Source organism: Cavia porcellus, unplaced genomic scaffold (assembly GCF_034190915.1).
Source record: "Cavia porcellus strain 051 isolate PalLab524CR breed Dunkin Hartley unplaced genomic scaffold, mCavPor4.1 scaffold_9, whole genome shotgun sequence".
NCBI classification, from domain to species: Eukaryota; Metazoa; Chordata; class Mammalia; order Rodentia; family Caviidae; genus Cavia; species Cavia porcellus.
The window spans coordinates 12,311,163-12,331,217 of record NW_026947492.1 but is presented as its reverse complement, the minus strand read 5'-3'; the positions used below and the strand labels follow the sequence as shown (position 1 = coordinate 12,331,217).

Sequence of the window (20,055 nt, the reverse complement as noted above, 5' to 3'; positions counted from 1 at the left end):
CCGTGTAGAGACACTTAGATACTCGTCTAGTTTTATGATTGAATAGTTGAATGTTGTAGTAATTGAAGTACCACCTGTAATATAGTTTGCAAATTCTGCCTGCAAACGTCTAAATGGCTGTCCTTCATATTCTAGCTATTTTCAGATTTCTGAATTTAAAGCAGCGTCGGTGGTAAGCGACTTCAGCCATTTTGTGGAAATCCAATCTAATAAACAGTGGATGTGAGAGAGAAAACAATTAGCTCTTAACAATGCTGTTCTAAAAGTCGTTCCACAACAGTTCGTGAAAGGATCATTATCCCTGAATAGATGCATGAGCTCCGGCTGACGTTAGAAAGGGTAAAAAAAGAAAAAGATAAACAAAGGCCAAAGATGACTGTTGCTGGATTTTTTAAGTTCAAGGCACAGCAAGCTAATTTTGTAATGTTTATTTTTGGAAAGAATAGAAGCCGATTAAGGGTTCCAAGCCACTTTCCTAATGATCTGGTCTGGACATATTGCCACCTGCTGGTGTATCCTAACATGACAACTTTTATCCTGAAGAATCCCAATTGTTTCTGCATATAACTGGAAAGAGTTCCATCGTTCATAGACAAAAAGCAAAATGCAAATCTTACCCAAAACTTCAATAAACTTTTGTTAAGTATATTAAGTCTTATTTTTCCTTATTCTAATGATGTTACTATGGAAGTATCAAAAGCATTGGACCCCATGACTCATCATAGATTTTAAAAATGAGTCCCCAAACCAGTAGTGATGGTGCAACCTGTAATCCTAGCACTAGGGAGGCTGAGGCAGGAAAATCTAGAATCCTTGCAAGTTCGAGATCCATCTGGGGCTACAAGGTGAGCTCAAGACCAGCTTGAACTGCATTGTGAGACCCTGTCTCAAGAAGTTAAAAAAAAAAGAGAGAGTTCCCATCTTCCCTTCAGGTATGCCTTCAGTACTTCAGCTTAAGGAATAAAACAAACTGGGAAAGATTCCTAATCCACCTTCTCTTCCTTGCATACAAAATCTCTTGGCAAGCTGCAGTCAAGATCTTTCCAAACTTAACAGACCCCAGGATGTAGCTGTGAGCAAAGGAAAGCTTCAGAAGATGGTAAGCAAAGGATTGAATAACCAGTGGCTATTCACTCCAGAAAAGAAAAAAAGATGAAAATCTCCATAGTCAACCACAAAACACTAATGATAAAAACATCCTCTGAAAGCTGCTTGGCCACTGCTGAAGCTCCATTGTTCTAAACGCTCCATCTAGGGAAACTTCTCAGAAGACCTCTGGCCTTGGTAAAGGGTCAGGGTCGGCTACCTGGAGACACCACTGACCTGTCACTAGACAGGCTCTCGGAGGAAGTTTTCCAGCACACTCTCAACCTTCATCCATCATTCCAACATACTTAGTAAGTACCTGCTGTATGTCCAGGACTGTTTCAGGGATCAGAAGTCCAGTTCTCAGGAAAGCAAGAGACACTGTCTTCATGGACTCATCCCATGTCATTATTTCAAGGCTACTACCCAAACAGGTGTTAGAACCCCAAAGAAAATTAGGCTCTTTTTTCAGTTATCTGATGTATATTGATTACTACCCACTGAAATTTAAAAAATAGTAGGGACAATTAATGCTAAGCAACAGATTAGTGATGTCTCACCAGTAATTATAAACAGTGATCAGTATTCCCACAGAACAATGGCTTGTTTAAAAAAGTCTTGGCCAAACCACAACAAAGAAACAAAAGGCAGACTTTGGATTTATAAAAAGTTGTTTTATTTTTATAAAATTTAGTACAAATCATATTGAAATATAAATCCTTCAACAAAGTTAGCTAGTATTACATAGTAATCCATATGCAAATGAATATTTTATTTTTCCAGCCAGAACACAGGTTAATTAGCCCTTCATTTACTTGTGATGTAAAATGTCAACATCTTACTGATGAGTCATCTTCATTCCACATTATTCTCTCAGAGAAGTTTCTTTGTAGTTATTAGCTACAATATCAAGAAAAGCTGAAATGAGGGATTCCCTTCCTGTTATCATTTATGCAGGTTTCTCATCTTAAAAAAAAAAACTACATACATTCATACATTACCTTGAGTGCCTTGAATAGCAAGAGCTGCAATCCCTTCACTTCTGAGGGGTACAGAGGAAAGAATTGGTACCAGATTAAGCCTGTTCATTTGTCTGGTATGGAACAGGTTGCAGTGTGCCAAAATTCAAGAGCCAGCTCTTTCTTTCCTTTTTATTTCATCTCGTTTCTTTTCTTTTTCCTTAAGCTCATGTGCCAAGCCACTCTTTTCTACTAGGCTTTTGCCGAAATCAGCATTCTTCAACATCCTAGTTTGCCCACAGTTTTGCTGGAAAGAAGCTCATCAGCATTTTAGGGACACTAATCATAGAAATAGAGGTGGAGACGCTGTATCTGCTGCACATTATTTTAATGCCCTGCAAAACTATTTAACTAAATGACAGGCATCTTAAAAAAAAAAAAAAGTTAACATGCTTTTCAAGTTGCTTTTCCTTTTGCAGAAATGACTTTATGTGGCTCCAATCACTCTCTCAAGCTTTGTCTCTGTAGCCAGTGACATCCATTCTCAAGGTCACTCATTAGTAACACCAGTGACCATAGAGTGGAATGGGACTTGCTACTGATCATTTGTCTTGATTTCTATTGCACCTTTTGCTTGCATATCAACTGAGCTAACCAGTCACCACTGTTCTGAAAAACATGGCAAAAATAAATAAAGAAACAATGAATAAATAAGCAATACTTCATTTTCTCATAAAAGCATTGCGTTAAAGTTATCCATTAACAGAATGCCACGTATCTCCATGAAATAGAAAATGGTATTTCATTCATTCACAACAGGTTTAGAACACAGTAAACAAGTGAACTGACCCAATGATCTGGCAAGTGAATAGCAAAATTAGCTTAAAAAATCCAGAATCTAGCTGGGCATGGTGATGGACTCCTGTAACCCCAGCACTCAGAGGGGCTGAGGCAGTAGGATCATTGTGAGTTGGAGACCAGCCAGGGCTACAAAGTGAACCCTAGGCCAGCCTGAACCGCACAGCAAGACCCTATCTCAAAAAGACCAAAAAAACTTAACCCCTAACCCTTTGTTCTAGGCTTCTAACATGAGATTAGAGACTGTCAAACTAAGAAAATTTTTTTTTGTCTTTCAAGACTGGCCTTGTCATACGAGTTTGCCTTTAAAGACATGCACTATTTTAGAGAAAGGAGAAAAGGTAGTAAGTGTACTAAAAGGGAATGTATCTGAAATTTACAAAAAAAAGAATTTTAAAAAGTTGCCTCATCACCCTGAGACCAGGGCCCACACTAAAATCTTTGGTTCTAGTTTGCAATATGTCCAGCCAAGTTGCAACCTGAACTCCCATTTCGAGCACAGTGGAATCCACATGGTAAATCCCTACGGAATTCAGTCATGGCCTCTCATGCCTAGGAGATTAATGCACAAAAGCCCTGAGAACTGGCATAGCTTTCCTGGTAGGGCAGAACCCGTACAACAGGACTCGGTAAATCTACCCACACTTCATTCATCTTGCATCCAAAGCCCTAGCTGTATGATTTTTGTAAGAAAAGAGTTAATGTAGCAGGCCTGAACTGCCATCCTTGGACAGGACTGCTTGCAAGGTTGGCCCATGGCTGGCATCTGAGAACTAAGATTTCCAAAGGGTGGGAAGGGCTCCTGGCATTAACTGATAGAACTGGCAACTGCACCTAAACTGTCTGGGCAAACAATATGGCTTATGGTGAACGCCTGCCTTCCTGCTGGGAGTCTCAAATTTTGCTATGTGCCACAGAGGCTGCCTGGATGACCTGTCCCCAACACAAAACTTGGGCACCAAGTCCTTAATGACTTTCCCTGGTAGGTAACCTTTCATGCATTGTCAGAAGTCACTGCCAGAAGCATTAAGCACATCCTGTGGGATCCAAATGGCAGAGGACTCCAGAAGTTTGTGCTTGGTTTCACTGGGACTTTGCTCCTAGTGCCTTTTCCCCTTTGCTGATTTTCCTTTGTGTCCTTTCACTACCATAGATCAAAGCTGTAAGAGTATTCGGTGTATTCTATAAATTTTGCAAGCGAACCGTGGGACTGGGTGTGTCTCAGGAACCTATGACACAGTCGATACAAACATTCTCCTTTTTAAAGCAGATTCAACTTCCTGAGCTCATGTTCGGCATGTCAAAGGCATGTTCTTCCTCCAAGTCCCTCACTTAACAGATCGTGTAGTAAAGTTGCACAGATTGCTACGTGGGAAGCAGGAACAAGTACACCCTGAAGGAGTCACTTTTCAAAGGGAAATGAAGCCACACTTATTTTTTTCAGGTTACTTTTAAAGCTGTCTGTGTATCACGCCTTCCTGGGACGAGAGGATCTAGGGTCACCAGACACAAACAGGAATGCCAAGAGTTCTCACCTCAGAGCGCTGACCACTCCCAGCTGTCACTGACCATTCTCACTTTAGACAACCGTGTCACTGTGGAAGCCAGTGTTTTAATACTGTATGCTCGGCTTGAAGACTGACCAAAGTGATCAATAATTTTAGCCCTTTTAGGAAACCTAAATGTGTGATAGCATGATTCTGTAACAGTCCTGGTTCCCATAGCTTACTTCACCTGTTCTGCCACGTGGAGCAAGCCTTGGCTAGTGTATCTTGAGATGTCCATTATGCTTCAGCTGCCGCTCGTCACTTCGCCTGCTTCTCCACGCGTGGTACTTTTTGATGCTTTTCTTCCACGCAAAGCGCCAGATACTAAACATAAAACACCAAGAAACGGCATACATCGCTACTCCCCCAACCTTCACAAACCACTTAGGCGTGGGTGAAACCATTTCACAGAAAAGGAGGTGAGCTCCTACACCAATCCTCACTCCAGTGAACAGAGCCACGAAGAGGAAGTCCACCACATCTCCAGTGAAACTGTGATAGTGCCCCGTTTCACGGAGAAACCAGCGTATCTGCAGCAAAGGGTTGGTGATCTCACTTCCAAAGAGGACCGCATTGACCTCCGTGCCCGACTCCCCAAGCACTAGGGCCATGATGATGCCCAAGATGCTCAGTGTGTGGTGAGCCAGCATCAGGGGACCCTCAGACCGGAAGTAGATGCACCAACCCAAGTCAAAGATGAAGTAGCCCAGGGTGAGACACAGAACATGAACTTGAAGAGGCGTGTTGGGTGATCCTGAAACAAACCAAGACAGAACCAAATTGAGTGACTAGGAACTGTGCCACCTTGCGCAGGGAGCCTGCGCTGTTGTTTTTTCAGCCTTGCTGAGTCTCTGAAGGAGATAAAAACAGTGGCAGGCACTGGCTCTGTAACAGTAACCAAAGAACACTAAAAGGGTCTTTGTCACACTAAATGATGTCCTAGCCCCTCCCCCCAAAAAAGTTATTCTGATAAATCAGACTTCAATGAGTGATTTTAGTACCGGCAATAGTATCAGTGTACTCTCTATGGAACTACATAAAAGTTATTTTTTTCTTTCAATTAAAATCTTAAGCCTCTTTTTAAAAAACCAGCTTATGGTCTGTTTCCAGACTCTTGAGTCATTCTGTCATCTGTCCAAAATGTCAGTTTAATTTTGTAGGTTGATGGACTAGTTATTGGACATTGGCAGCTCTAACCCATTCTGAAAATAAACACAAAACACCACCCCAAAAGGTAGGGTGTTCCTATGCCCAAGAACACAAGATACAAGGACTTGATGTATTTGAAACTATTAATAATCGTCCTATAAAACACAAAGCTTAAGAACTGTTGTCCCTCAGTTTGATAGTTTTGGGGGAAACTCAGAAACTCACCATGAGAATCTTAAAAAAAAAATGCTTAAAGAATCTAAGAAACTGTATAAAAATTCACATTCAAGGGGAGCCATGGGCTGAATTGTGTCTTTCCAAAATTCAGGTTGAAGCCTTGGGTAGCATTACCCTAGTGTGATAGTTTTGGACACGGGACCTAAAGAAGGCAGTAAGTTAAAATAGGATCATTAGGCGGGCTCTATTCCAATGTGACTAGCGTCCTAGTAAGAAAAAACGGATAAGGACACACATAGAAAGACAAGCATGTGACCACACAGTGGGAAAGGTACCATGTGGAAGACATGAAGAGAAGCCTCAGAAAAAAACCAACTCCAACACCTTGAGTTTGGGCTTCCAGCTCAAGAACTATGAGAAATGTCTGTTTTTAAGCCACTCAGTCTATGGCATTTTGTTATAGCAACCCCATCCAACAATGCAATGGTAAACAATTTTTATATACCAAGGAAATAACATCTGTATATCTGTAAAAATTAACACAGATGCCCCAAATAGTGACAGTAAATCATTTTGTAACAATTAGAAAGAATGAGAGAGAGAAAAAGAGAGAGAGTAATCTATATCCATAGACATGATAAGATGAGGTCACTTTAATATGTGATTGAATAAAAATGGCAATCTACCAAAATAGTTAAAATATACAACACAGTTTTATTTGTATCTATCTGGGGTGGTGGAAGATGTTGACATTGGCTCTATGCTTTTTTTTGGTACCAGGGATTGCACTTGCCAAGCAGGCACTTGTGCTGCTGAGCTAAACCCCAGCCCTGGCTTTATGTTTTGTATGTTACAGATTAAACTGTAAAAGTGGGGCCAGAGATTTAGCTCAGTGGCTCCAGCGCTTGCCTAGTAAGTGTGAAGTCACTGAGTGCAATACAGAAAGGATAAGTATATATCCAATACAGAAAGGATAAGTATATATCATGCATGTGTAGAACTTCTCCTAAACAGTTTATGAGAATTGATTATATACTGTACAATGAAATGAACAGCTACTTTGAAGGAAAGCAGACACTAAGGTACCCAGTGCTGATTCCATAGCATCATGATGTGAAATCCAGCATACTGCTATTCTTTGTTCACAGTGATCTTAGTCTGTTATGTTTTGTTTAATTTCAACGTATGTGAAGGTATGGACAGCTATTTTGAAGAGAATGAGAGACACTATGACAGTCATTGTTGACTTCTCTATTGTCTGGTCTTGACCTAAAATGCCTTCATCATCCTGTTCTGATCAATTTAATAATATTTTGTTGGGTATGAATTCATTGTGTGTGAAGAAATGGACAACTATTTGGAAGAAAACAAGAGACAATGTGATAGACAGTGAAGATCTCTAGCTTTGAAATCTGTGTCTCTTACATTGTTTCTTATGATATGTTTTGTTATGTTTAATTTTACCTTCTTTAAAGTAAAATTTTTAAAAAGTAGAAGCAATAGACAACATATACACTATCAGAGTCAACAATAAAAAATGAATACTACAATACAAATTGTTATGGGAATTATTCTTCAATATTATATAAAATCTTTTCTTTTTAAAGTCCCATTCCATGAAGTCTACCATAAATCCTAAGTCCTAAGAGAAAGTCTCTAAGGTCCCCTACCTACCTGCGTGCGTGAAAGGCCATGGGCCATCAATGAAGCCAATATAAGCCGAGAGGCCTATGGAGAGCACTCCATGGGTCAGTGTCACCAGCCGGCAGCTCCACTCATAGCTTCGGTGCTTATTCAGGTGGCAGAAAGAAGTGTAGAGTGAGAGCCAGCCACACAGACTGCACAGCACCTGCAGACACAGAGCTAATGCCATCCTATGACGAAAAGACCAAAACCAGAAAAACAGAGGATGCACCCTAAGAAAAGGGCATTGGGTCATTTCGCGTAGATGTCTGTATTACTACTATAGCACTGTACTAAAACATTGCCTTTACTGGAACATTTCTTCCTCTACATAGTTCTGTGTATATGTCTGCATTGCTACTACAGAACATTACCAAAACCCTGCCTTTACTGAAACACCTAAAAATCTTCCATTTAAATATGGCTGTGTTCATTACCCCAGGCTCCTCAGAGATAATGTGCTGACATCTGGCAGAAGCTGCACAACTGAAAACGAGGAAATGCATTCTGATTTGGTTGCTAACATCACATGTTACGCTGAGCAAATGTCAGTGACAATCCTCCGGCCATGACTGGCTTTGGGCAGTAATATAGAGATAATAAGGCACATGTGTCTGATAATATCTTAACATTTCAAAACCCTCAGTGGGAAGCTCTCATGAAAAAACAGAACATGGCCCCTTTTGGGATCTGCTAGAAGTCATGTAACACGAGGTGGTTTCTTCTGTTTTTAAGCTGAAAGTAAATTTGGCTAAGATTTGGATTTGGGTCAAAGGTTTATCAGCTGAAATCAAAACCTGGGGTAAACCTAAATATAGAACTAAACAGAGTCCAAATAACTTGGAAGATGGAAAAATCCTATTTCTGTTCTGAAATCCAACTCAAATATTTACCAGCAGGAAAGCAGAAGGATTTTAAGGTAGGAGAAGCTCATTGAGATATAAATAATTTTAAGGCAATTATTCAGTTAAAAAATAAAACAAAATCAGAAAGCTACATTTGGACTTTTTACTGGCGCAAAAATATTTGGACAAAAACAACTATAACTTCATCAATTTAGCCTCTCAGAACCAAAACCCAAAAACGACCAAGATGTCACTTTTGATATTCATTAGCTCCCCTGTTGAAAATACAAGTGAAAAAGTCCAAACTATTACAGATATCTGTCTCATCTCAGCAGTAATTTTCTGCATGACCACAGTTATTGCTTAACTCTTTTCTGACAAATGAAATGCTATCTGTGGACCAGCTTATTTCAGTACACAAGCCACTCCTAAGAATGTTAACCAGAGAGGGCTTTATGAAGGTCAAGTTCCATACACCTTCCTCTGAAATCAAGAAAACAGTAGGTGTCTGGACATCCCTGACCCCAGTCCCATTCTCTCTGCCCATAGGTTGCAGCTTAAGTGTGGAAAAATCGCTTTCACCTGTGGAGTGTGTTTTCTAAAAACAACCCAAGAAAGAAGGAACAGAAAAGAGGAGGGGGGAAAAAAAAGACTGGAGAACTCTGTAGTCCACTCCAGTTCAGACACAGAGTTCTAAGATAAATGTTGTTAAAACTTCTAGGCCAGTTTTCAGTGCGAGGGCCAGAATCACAAAGCAACCACAGTGAAAAGAAATGACCCTCTTATTTCCTTTTGAAGGCCAGGATCACTAGCCAGTAGTGCGGATCAGCCCTTTTGGACATACCGATTAGTTATTTTTAGAGTCCTCTTCTCTGCATCCTAATTCCCTGGCTCAACAGAGAAAACAGTAGCTCATTTACAAACACTTGAATAAAAGCACAAGACATTCGCAGGAGGCAGATGCAACTCCGTGACCTTGGGAGCTGCGTGTCTGGGTGGAGAGGACCGAAGGGCGTTCGCAAGCCCCAGCTCCCCTCCCCGCGGGCGCTCCGGGCCTCCCTCCCCGGCAGGCGTGGCCGGCGGCGAGCTGCAGCCTCGGGCACCGGGAGGAGCGCGGCCGCGTTCTCCTGCGCGGGCTGCCTGCGGCCCGGCCGGGAGCTCGGAGCCCGCATCCCGGGACCGTTATGCCAAGGCCCGGCGCCCCAGGGCACAAGAGCCGTCTCCGCCGGGGTCAGGCGGGGCGCCTGCCCTCCAGCCCCCGCGCCCGAGCGCAGCCGCAGCTCACCCAGCCCCGCGCCCTTACCTGGGAGGCGCCCCGGGAAGCGTCGGGCGCCTCGGCGCCCACAGCCAGGGCCCGGATCACCGCCACAGGAAGGAGGGGGAGAGGACGGGGCTGTGACGGCACAGGAGGAGGAGCCGGGGGTCTGGGGGCATCTGCCGGCTGGGAGGACAGAGCGTAGAGCGCCGCTGGAAGCACCCGGGTCCTGCAGAAAGCAGCTGGGGGGAGGCTGCTCCTGCTTTGGACGGGAGAGGGGCGATCTGAGACCCACGGTCTGTTGCCCTTGTTTGTTGCTGCCTTTTAATCATCTTCTATTCCTCCTGTCCCCACTTTGGAACAGCTCATCCTCCCAGCACACAGTGAGCACCTACGAAGTATTGCTTCCCCGCTTGACCTTGGGTTGTGAAATAAGCCCACAAATAACTGATCAGCAGGCCTGTAAATTAGAAGTTATTTAATTTTAGCGCTGTTAGCAGTTGGACAGTACAGCATAAGACTTAAGAGTTGCTGGGTCTGAAGGCACCTGCCTGTCATCCCAGCACTTGGGAAGCTGAAGCAGGAGGATCACAAGAAGTTCGAGGCCAGCCTAAACTGCGCACTGAGACCCTGTTTCAAACAAGAAGTAAATCCTGCTTGGTGTAACCTTAGGCAAGTTATTTAACTATTCTGGGATTTCCTTTTTGCATCCACAGAATGAGGAGAGTAATACTATCTCATAATATTATTGCAAGAATTTTAGAAGATTACATATATAAAGTGCTTAAAACTGTGGCTGGGATATAAAATTCACTTGATTATATAAAATGTCCATGCTTGTTTTTATTTCGTATTAGGTGAATCTTCTTTCGCCTCTAAGCCTTTTTTTTTTTTTTTTTTTTTTTTTTTTTTGTCTTTTTGAGACAGAGTCTCCTTCAGGCTGGCTTTGAGCTTTGTAGCCCAGGCCAATCTTGAATTTGCAATGATCCTCCTGCCTCACTCGGCCTCTGGAGTGCTGGGATTACAGGCATGTGCCAACATGCCCAGCTCTAGGACTACTTTAACACTAAAGAGAGTAAGTTTGAAATGAGGGGAGAAATACAGAGAATCAGACAGGATAAGGAGCATTTGTGTTTGGGCTGATATTCTTCAGAAGACCTTAGTAGAGGTATGTTTGTATCACACCAAGGAAATAATTAGTATTTGGCCACTTATCTTGTCAGGCTTTCAAAAGTAAGGATGGCATTGTTTTCATCTGTGTCTCTAGAGTCCAGTACCAGACAAGTGAGATGACTAACTGTTGGTGGAATTAATGGAATGCTATATAGGAAGGATATTGCCATTTCTAAAGTTCAATGACTATCGTGCTACTTGGAAAGTATTTTCAAAATGCCCTTGTGCAGATGACACCTCTAATATTGTAGCTGTAATGTAGGGTCTTGGGATCTGTATCTTTAAAACCAGTGCAGAAGCTATTCTGATGATCTGTCCTATTTGAGAATCACTAGTGTGAAGAACCCTTACCTGCCCCTGAGGCCAGCCTAAGACACTGAACTAAAGCATCTACTTATGTGGGTGGGGTAAGCCTGTGATGCTACACAGGAAGGGAATTATGCTACCATGCTCCTTGAGTTTTGTCTATTCATAGTATTGTCTATGGACCCAAAAAACCTGCACTATGGGGGAAATTAGTTGAAAACACAGAATCTCAGAGCCTATCTTCGGTCCTCCTAAACCAGAATCTGCATTTTGAACTCAGCCCCAGTGATCCATGTTCATTTGGGAAGTGGTGTTCTATCCTGAGCACACAGAAGAATCATTTCAGGGGCTTTTAATTAAAGTCCCACTGCCAAGGTCACACCCCAAAGTAAATCAGAATCTCGATGTGGTTGTCGATCATATTTAAAGCTCCTTGGGTGATTTCAGTGTGCAACCAAAGTTGAGAACCCCCTTTCCAGGGATATTCACCTAAAACCAGTACAACATGAAGTGGAGAAGACCTGTTTCAAATGTGGGAACAGACCAGGTCAGAGGCAATGATTATCTGAAGAAACGTAACATGGAAAGACCCATTTTATGAAACAGAGTATGCAAACCTTAACCTTTTTGCTGTTTTATTTTTGTTGCAATTCTTTTTCTTCTAGTGCCTGAATCTGAGACCTTCTTATTGCCATCATTTGCCAGTAAAGAACAGAATATTAAAGGATTCAAGAGTCTAAGGTAGAAGTCATTAGTGAAGTTGCCTATTGTGCCCAGCTATGGGCCTATGTACTGGGATGGTCGGGATCCCAGGTTCAAGCATCCTTACATGGGACTATACTTTATTAATTTATAGATCTTTAGCCATGAGCAGGAAATAGCCACCAATTGAATAACAATAGTAACACTTGCGTGGTATTGCCTTCTCAACTCACCAGGTACTGTCTTAATCCTCACAATAACTCTATAGAATAAGATCTGGTTTTTTGTTCATTTATGTCTCCAAGTGACATGTTTAGCAGGAGGCAGAGTTGGGCAGCAAGTGACTCAAGGGAGTCATGCACCTCTGATATGCTGCCCCCAATCAACCAGAATTTCTTACCATTGTGTGATACATTCTGTGTTCATGATTCCTATCCCAATGAAGGGCATGTGAAGTTGTTTAGAAAAAAAAAGAAATTCCCTTTAAAAAGCTTACTTGCTTTACTTGTGCTAGTCACATTGTTAGGCATGGGGACACACAGAACAAAAGATGGCTTCAACTACAAAAAACTCCCCTTACCCAACCACAGTCTCAGGGAGCAGGAGGGTCCTGGGACAGGCCAGGAGCATGCACAGTGGACCTGGAGGGCCTCGATGTGTTTGAAGCCCTTGGGATTCGGGGGAGTTTTCCTGATTTGAGCCCTAGGATTAATAACTCCAGTTTCTGAGTTGGACCAAAAGTCCTTACTTTGCTTTAGAAGCCCTTGAGTGAAATAAAGACCAGACGTGGTATGGAATAAAATTTGAAAAGCAGCAGCAACAATTTTTACCTTTTATCTTTCCCCCTCAACAATGATGGATGGGGCTTTGCCCTTAGACCCTTGTCTCTGATTAGGTGCTGAATGAGCTAAGTAAGCGTTCACTAAACTTCCCTGGAATTAAGAATTTTATGGGCAGTGATTCTCAGCTTTGAGCACATGGGAGACTCATTTGAAGAAACTCCTCTTCAAATGCCCAATGCCAGGGCCACACCCCAATGTAGATCAAAATCATGCAGATGAGAAAGGTACATCTGTACTCATTCTGTTTTGACTCTGCCCAGCAAATGTTCCACTCAACAGCCATTGGAACCTGTTGGAGGCTAAACAGGCTGCAATTCTGTTTATTTTTCATTTAGAAATACGGACAAATAGATTCAAACAGAAGGTTTGGACAGTGCAAGAGATCAACTTTCAGTACGCAACTGTGCAGGATGCCCAGGTAGGCAGGACTGTGGCAGGAAAAGGTTGGCTCTAGCTTCCATCAGTGTACAAAGAGGAGGGCTTACACGCATGAGTGTGTTCAGAAAAGGGCCCGGATGGTGGCAAAGTAGTCCCCTTCAGACTAAAATCATAACCTATGGCTCCCTCTGAAATCTTTGTTACACAGGTACTCCCTCTCTGATAGGGTCTATGTTGCCCAGACTGATCTTGAACTCCTGGGCTCAAGCAAGCCTCCTCCTCAGCCTCCTGAACAGCTATAATTTTAGGCCCCCGACATCATGTTTGACTCATCTTTTTTTTTTTTTTTTTTTGTACCAGGGATCGAACTCACCACCTCACACTTACCAGAAAAGCGCTTGAGCCTCTGAGCTCCCCAGCCCTGCCTGACTCATGTTTTTAATTACATTTTTTAATTGAGAAATTAACTACTGCCAGTAGACCTTATCCCACATCACGGCATGAAATAGAAGTCTTAATATAAACCCCCTTCACACATCAGGAGCAGTTGACTCTTAAAGATTTATACATAGGCTTCCTGCATGAATAGTGTTATTGTTAGAAACAAATGCTTGACCCCAATTTTGCTTTTCCCTATTAGCTTTTTTTTTGGAGTGGGGGAGGTATTGGAGATTGAACACAGAATCTTCATACTAAGGTAAAGCCCCAGCCCCTTTTTAATTTTTTATTTAGAGACAAGATCTTACTAAATTGCCCAGGTAGAGTTCAAACTTGCCATTCTCCTATGTCAGCCTCCAAAAGGGCTGGGATCACACATATGCACCACCATGGCAGGCTACATTGGTAATTACATGGTAATTACATTTTTGAAGATCCTGTTTTTCCCCCACAAAGGTCAGTGCTTTCCTCAGGAATATGTGAAACAATTTTACTTTTCTTTTTCTTTTTGTCTTTTTGAGACAGGGTCTCTCTGTGTAGTTCAGACTGGTCTCGAACTCGCAACGATCCTCCTGCCTCAGCCTCCCGAGTGCTGGGCTTACAGGCATGAGCCACCACATCAATTTTTACTTTTCTTTTCTTTTTTCTTTCTTTCTTTTTCTTCTTCTTCTTCTTCTTTTTTTTCTTTTTAGCTCTGACATGCTAGGCAAGTACTCTATCACTGAGTTTCATTCTCAACCCTTGTGTAACTATTAAAATTTTTAATCTAAAAAAACCACAAGAATAGTTTCAGACTCCTTGCCAAAGCCAGTCATGAAATTATCCTTTGTCTTAAATATCTATTACTTTTTCAGTGACTAGGGGATAACCAATGTTCAAGATGTGTGATGTATGCTATATTAGACTCAGCTTCTACCTGTTAAGTCATCAAAAGAGACCATGATTATTTATTCATCTCCCATTGACAAAAGGAAAAAACCAATCTCTTGCCTATTCTCTTCCCATTAGTTCTGTCCCAAAGAATAAGAATTCTAAACTCTTAATGGCCCTGTATTAACATACGTCATTTTTAGCATACATGAGGGTAATACACTTTGGGTATCAAGTTGAATCCTTTTCCCCACCCCATTTTTCATTATGTATACTCATGTCCCTCCCTCCCCTACAACAAAGGTACAAAAGGATAATTGAAGCTTCTTATCAACAATGGAATAGTTTGTATATCACTATACAAATTTATTGAGAAACAGATTTCTTTGAGTCTCAATGGTTCGAGTATATGAAATCTTAAAAAAAACTTTACCATTTCTGGGATGGCTTCATGTTATAGCTCTTTACACTGGCCCACAAAGAAAGAGACTAGAGATACTGTTCCCAAAAAGGTCAGCAGAGTCCCAGCCCACATGGGAAACTCTGTAAATATTTTATACTTTGGTATATTTTTCCCTTTCTTTTTTTTTTTTTTAGAGAAGATAAAATATTGCAAAGATGTCTTTGAAATTCACACCTGAGTTAAACATTTTTCTGGAAAATTCCACATGAAGGAGAAAAGTACATAATGTAAAATAAGGAAAGGGCTATGTACAAGTATGTCACCAGCATCACTGCTGTATATTTGCTCATGAGTTCTTCCTTTTCTGCAGCCAGGAGAAACAGAGGATGGAAGAAGGAAAAACAGAGGGAGAGACAGAAAGGACAAGTGCTCTTCAACTCTGGAATGGACATGAGCTAACAGAAAAGCACGGAAAAGGGCCGACCAAAGTGCCCCGAGTACAGAGCTGACTCGGCCACCTGTAAAGATGAGAACCTTGCAGGGGGTAAGAATGGGTGGATTTGGTTTTACAAAAGAGTGAAGATTTTTAAAAAAAGATGGGAGCAAGAAGAGATTCAATGGGAAAATTTTGCTCAATGGAAAAATCATCATGGAGTTGGAGGAGACATCTGATTCAAATCTTTCCATAGATTTTGGGATCAGTTTAGACTGTAGCTAAGTTCAAAGTCAAAGCCATTATTTCCCATTGTAGTGGTTTGGCACACCAGGGAAACGGCATCCCAAAAATCCCATAGATGAGTTATGAAATAATGGGAAAAAAGTCCTTTCTCTGAAGGAAAAATTAGCGGAGTAAAGCCGTTTAGAATATTTAGAGCTAGATGGCAACAGTATGGAGACTGTGAGCTCCCAGGAGGGTGTATTGTAGATTTCAAGAGCTTATGGAGTCAGCACATGGTTCAGTCACAGCTTGGCTCTGCAGAGGCCCTTGTTCCTGAAGAAGGCAAGATTGTGGGTTCACTCATAGTGGGGCTTTTCTTCCACTCTTCTGAAAGTAATGTCTGTATATGGAAGGCACAAGTCCCTTTTTACTTCCTTTTGGTGCGAGATACACAGCCAGGTGGAGTGGGAGGAACATTTTGGTCTCAGTGGAGGTAGGTGGGATGATTCCATCGGTACCAAGATCTGCAAGGAAGAAACAGGTCAATTACAGTTACTAACATCATGGAGAAAGAGGGGAATATGGATTGATGGCTAACAGGTACAATGAAAATATTCTATAATTAAGTAACAGTGATGGTTGTGCAATCTTGTAAATATACTAAAAACTACTGAATGGTATATTTTATGATATATGAATTATACCTCAAAAGCTACTAATGTAATTTGGTTCTCTCTGCCTTTCTCTCTCTGCTGGGGATAGGCAAGGAATTTCAACCTTTGGGTTCTTTCTCATTTGGGCAGTAAAAGCTGGCTGCCTTGCTAAACTGCCTGGATTTGGACAAGTGGGTCTGTCTCTTCCTATAAGCTCAGATCTGTGACCTATTGTCCCACTTTCAGATCTCTGTGTCTTTCTGAACCAGGACAGATTCTTGAAGCATCTGCTTTGAGGATACTTGTTAGGGTAGATTCTGTGGCTCATGAGCTCTGGCCCAGGGAGCTCCTTCTTGCAGCATCCCAGGTAGAAGCAGGAAACAGAAATTGATACCCTTTTCTCCCTCCACAGGTCAGCCACTCCTGAAGCCCATGAGTGTCTTCGTGCCTAAGCTCTAGACTCACATCAGAACATTCTGAAAATCAGATTCCTGGCATGGAGTTGAACATGCCTTAGTCCAGCAAAGGATCTGGCTTTTTCTGACAATAGTATTTGGAAATTTCCACCATCAAAGTGAGAATGGAAATTTTGGCTTTGTTGACATCAGCCTCTTGCCAGGCTTCTGGTTTACTGGCTGTAGCTTCTGCCTCCCAGGGATACAGTCCAGGCTGGCTCTGCACTCTGTCCTCTCCCTGCCCTCCTCTTCCCCTTTTCCAGCCCCAAACAAGGTCTCTGTCCCAAGTCACTGGCCCAACTCTTCACATGTCCCTGGGTCCTACCGGCTGCGTCTACCCTCTCCCTCTCCATCTTACCCTGAGGAGTTAAAACTGGAGGAGGAGTTCATTGCTGCTTTGGAGTTATTTTGAGATGCAGTGGGGCTGCTGGTGTGGAGTCCTGAGCCAGGAGACGAAGGCCTGCTGTTGTTCCCAGGGGAACAGGATGACGTTACTAAGGACAAGGAGAGGCAAAAACAAAAAGAAAATAATGCTGCTGGGTCCTGGGACCTTGTGACATGGTCTTTGCAACACTTGACTTCCTGTATATCCCCAAAGGGACCTCACCTTCTCCCCACCCATCTGCCCATCATATACCACATTAAGGTCTACACTCCAGTCTGTCCCTAGAGGGGCTGTTATCGTAAATGTGCTCTGCAGCCCAGGCCCTTGAGAGCAGTGTGGCTGGTTCTGCAAGTTCAAGACTTGCCAAATGCAAGAACAGATGCCAAAACCATGCTACTCCAGGACACACCCTGGGCTGGGCATATGCAGCTCTAGACCAGCAGGCAGGAAAGGCAAAAGAATAAGAAGCTTAGGAGGAGAGAATAGGAAAGAGAAATGCGCGCAGCAGAGGAGGAGAATCTAGAAGTTTAAGATTGCTGTTGTCTTCCATCTCCACAGAGGAAATCGACTACACACAATCTTGAAAAAGCATACAACAGGTGTAAGGAGACCCGAGTCTCATCTTGGTCACGCACCTCTCGCTAAGCAGCGGTGTGGCTTGTGTTCATTGCTGCGCCTTCCTGAAACTCACTCCGTCCTTTATAAAATGACATATTCGGGCTAACTGGAATTCTCATGTTTGTATTTCCCAAACTCTGCCTCATGGTTAGACTGGCATATATTTTACCATCCAAACTAAGACACTTTCAACAATGCATATGGGTAACTATGTCAGGACATGAGGCACACCTGGACATAATGGGCACCCTGTCTCATTCTCTGAAATGCTATCAGTACTTTTGGAAAAAGAGGGTACTCTAGAAAGTTAGTTGGACAAACTATGGTTTCCCTCCACCTTCTGTGCAGCTCATTTGAGGATGTGTTATCCATGTGAATGCTGAGAAGTGCTGCAATTAAAACAAACAACAAGCAAACACACATTTATTTAAATTTTGCTTGCCGGCATTTCCCAGCTTATTTGAACATAGGAGCCTGTTTTAATGTCCTTTGCAATACACTGAGGGAATGCTGATTTAAGTAGGTCCCCTTCAGTGCTAATACTCTGCTATTTAAAGGACTTCAAGAGACCTTGTTTAAAAACTCACCTGTTCCGGGCATGGTGCTATGGATGGGAGGGATGGAGAGGGGGCCCAGAGATCCTGGGGGAGAGACCTGAAAGGCAAGAGACCTTGTGAATTTCCACTCCCACTGCCTCCTCCGAATGTGGATGCTGGACCCCAAACAATAGAGAACAGGCTTTCCTGGATGATTTCCTGCTTCTAAAACCTGTACAGCCCTCCATCATCCTTTTCATGGAGAGGCCCTGGACTACATATGGCCATCTACCTCCAGTTCTGGTCTGCTCTAGATTTGTGGTGATGACACCACACCCTCCTTCCCTGTTGTGCACCCTGCAAGATTTCTTTGGCACGGTCAGGCCACAGACTGCCTTACCCAGTGTCCTGGTCATGAGAGAAGCTGGCCTCTGGGGCCCTACTGTGATGGGTGTTGCCAGTTGTCCCCCTCATTTCCATTTCCCACTTCTCCTTTGTGAAAGAGCTCTGCTGGTGCTCAGGGCAGTGCAGTGCCAACCCTAGCAACGGGGCTCCAGACCTGCCCATGCTGCTGGATGAATTGGATCGCAGATCTCCAGAGACAGCTGAGAGGTCTGAATGTTGTCTCTGGAGCTTTTCTTTTTGTCCTGGAAACTTCACAACATCAACTCTGAGATTAGAAAGTGACTTAATACCAACTCCACACGATGAGTGTATTCATTACGCATCACTAACATGTACTAATAAAAGAAAAACTAAAAATAATTATTTCAAAAAATTGAGTTTAACCTCCCATGGAACTCAGGCAACTCCTCCTCACTGTTGCTATCCTAGAATAACATCCCAGAACAAGATGTCGTAAAATAAAAGGACAGGCTGGGCATGGTGGCAACACCCCTGTAATCACAGCACTCTGGGAAAATGAGGGGGCAGGATCCCTAATTGGAGCCCAACCTGGGTAACACAGTGAATTAGTGAAACCCACTCTCAAAATAAAAAGGAAAAAGTGCCAGGAATGTAGCACAGTGCAAAGACCCTGGTTCAATCCCCAGTAGCACAAGATAAAAATAAATTTAAAAAGACAGACAGGTTGGAGAGCTGGCCCCATCAATCACCATCTGCATAACTTCAGGCAAGTTACCCAACCCCAGTGAAATGTCATTGTCTCATCTATGAAACAGCAGCAACACCTCCTTGATATTTTCTTTTCATTAAGATTTAATGAGCTAATGTCCATAAAGCTTCCAAGCCAATGACGGGCGAAGAACATCAGTCTATTAAGTGTTAAAGCTCTTCTTTCCTGAAGGAAAAAGCCAGCACAGCTACACCTCTCAGACGCTTTTCAACCCTGCTCTGGAGCTGGAACCTGCATGCTTCACGCCCCTCCCCTCTCCTGCTGTGCTGACAGGGAAGCCCTGAGCAGTGTTTTCAAAGGATGTTGACAGGCTCCTATAACCTGATGATTCCTCCCCTCCCGATCAGGACCTTCCCATCCTAACAGGATACAGCATGTTCTCGTTTCCTAGTTAATCAGCAAATGTTCTCAAATGCTTTCATTTACCTTTCCTTCTACAATGAATCTCCTCAGTAGGCTGGGGCCCCATGAGGGTGGAGACCAGTGTGGGGCAGTTTGGGAGGGGTGGCAGAGTGGTTAGAGATGTTATCGACTTTTTCCTGCCCTTATTCCTCCCCTCCCTGGTGCCACACCCAAGAAATTTGTTGTTTTCAAATAAATAAAAAATATGTGTAGGCACTGTGACCAGCTCCTTCCAATGCTTTTTTTTTTTTTTTTTTTTTTTTGGTCTTCTTCGTTTTTATCAGTACCAGGGATCGAACTCATGACTGCCTGCTTGCAAGGCAGGCGCTTATGCCGCTGAGCTAAATCCCCAGCCCCCTTCCACTGCTTTTTAAAGAGAGGCCATACATAAGCAAATATGCATATTTATGGTTTCCTGGATTTGCTTTTTTATACATATACACTAGTAAAATGGTTCCCATACTGGTCTATTCCATTTGCTTTTTTCCCTCTTTCTCTAAATTAGCTGGATAAGCCAGGGATGGTAACACATGTCTGTAATC

The 20,055-nt window shown here is 42.7% G+C and overlaps 3 protein-coding genes across 8 annotated transcripts in view; 1 reads left to right on the top strand and 2 right to left on the bottom strand.

The window, feature by feature from the left end:
• Positions 1 to 1,739: 1,739 nt before the first annotated feature.
• On the bottom strand, positions 1,740 to 9,741 carry Tlcd5 (TLC domain containing 5). 6 transcript variants are annotated; one of them, XM_013155602.3, is made up of 3 exons: positions 9,608 to 9,741; positions 7,451 to 7,565; positions 1,740 to 5,204 (listed from the first exon to the last, which is right to left on the bottom strand). In XM_013155602.3, exon 3 carries the CDS (start codon positions 5,098 to 5,100, stop codon positions 4,666 to 4,668), a length of 435 nt encoding a protein of 144 aa, XP_013011056.1. In that variant the 5' UTR covers positions 5,101 to 5,204; positions 7,451 to 7,565; positions 9,608 to 9,741; the 3' UTR covers positions 1,740 to 4,665. The 6 variants fall into 6 exon arrangements, with proteins under 6 accessions (XP_013011056.1, XP_013011055.1, XP_005004995.1 ...); XM_013155601.3 differs by having other exon boundaries at positions 7,451 to 7,625; positions 9,608 to 9,703; XM_005004938.3 differs by having other exon boundaries at positions 7,451 to 7,650; positions 9,608 to 9,702.
• LOC134477630 (basic proline-rich protein-like) lies at positions 9,236 to 19,735 on the top strand. Its single transcript, XM_063255943.1, has 4 exons — positions 9,236 to 9,855; positions 11,704 to 11,779; positions 15,042 to 15,215; positions 16,395 to 19,735. The coding sequence occupies exons 1-2, from the start codon at positions 9,265 to 9,267 to the stop codon at positions 11,776 to 11,778; spliced, it is 666 nt and encodes a 221-aa protein (XP_063112013.1). The 5' UTR covers positions 9,236 to 9,264; the 3' UTR covers position 11,779; positions 15,042 to 15,215; positions 16,395 to 19,735.
• The window catches only part of Pou2f3 (POU class 2 homeobox 3), a 76,496-nt gene continuing 71,033 nt past the window's right edge, over positions 14,593 to 20,055 (bottom strand). Inside the window, exons 11-13 of the mRNA XM_063255940.1 lie at positions 18,028 to 18,094; positions 16,796 to 16,931; positions 14,593 to 15,853 (exon numbers count right to left, since the gene is read on the bottom strand). Coding sequence (XP_063112010.1) covers positions 15,814 to 15,853; positions 16,796 to 16,931; positions 18,028 to 18,094 — 243 coding nt within the window. The 3' untranslated portion in view covers positions 14,593 to 15,813. The remainder of the gene's footprint in view (positions 15,854 to 16,795; positions 16,932 to 18,027; positions 18,095 to 20,055) is intronic.

Bases quoted from the DNA above. Each gene is read 5' to 3' on its own strand.
- LOC134477630 (XM_063255943.1), top strand. From the start codon at position 9,265: ATGCAACTCCGTGACCTTGGGAGCTGCGTGTCTGGGTGGAGAGGACCG. The intron at 9,856-11,703 runs GTCTGTTGCCCT...TTTTTCTTCTAG, and splicing joins GGGGCGATCTGAGACCCACG to TGCCTGAATCTGAGACCTTC.
- Tlcd5 (XM_003472761.5), bottom strand. From the start codon at position 7,715: ATGACCCAATGCCCTTTTCTTAGGGTGCATCCTCTGTTTTTCTGGTTT. The intron at 5,205-7,450 runs GTAGGTAGGGGA...GGTTTGTTTCAG, and splicing joins ATGGCCTTTCACGCACGCAG to GATCACCCAACACGCCTCTT.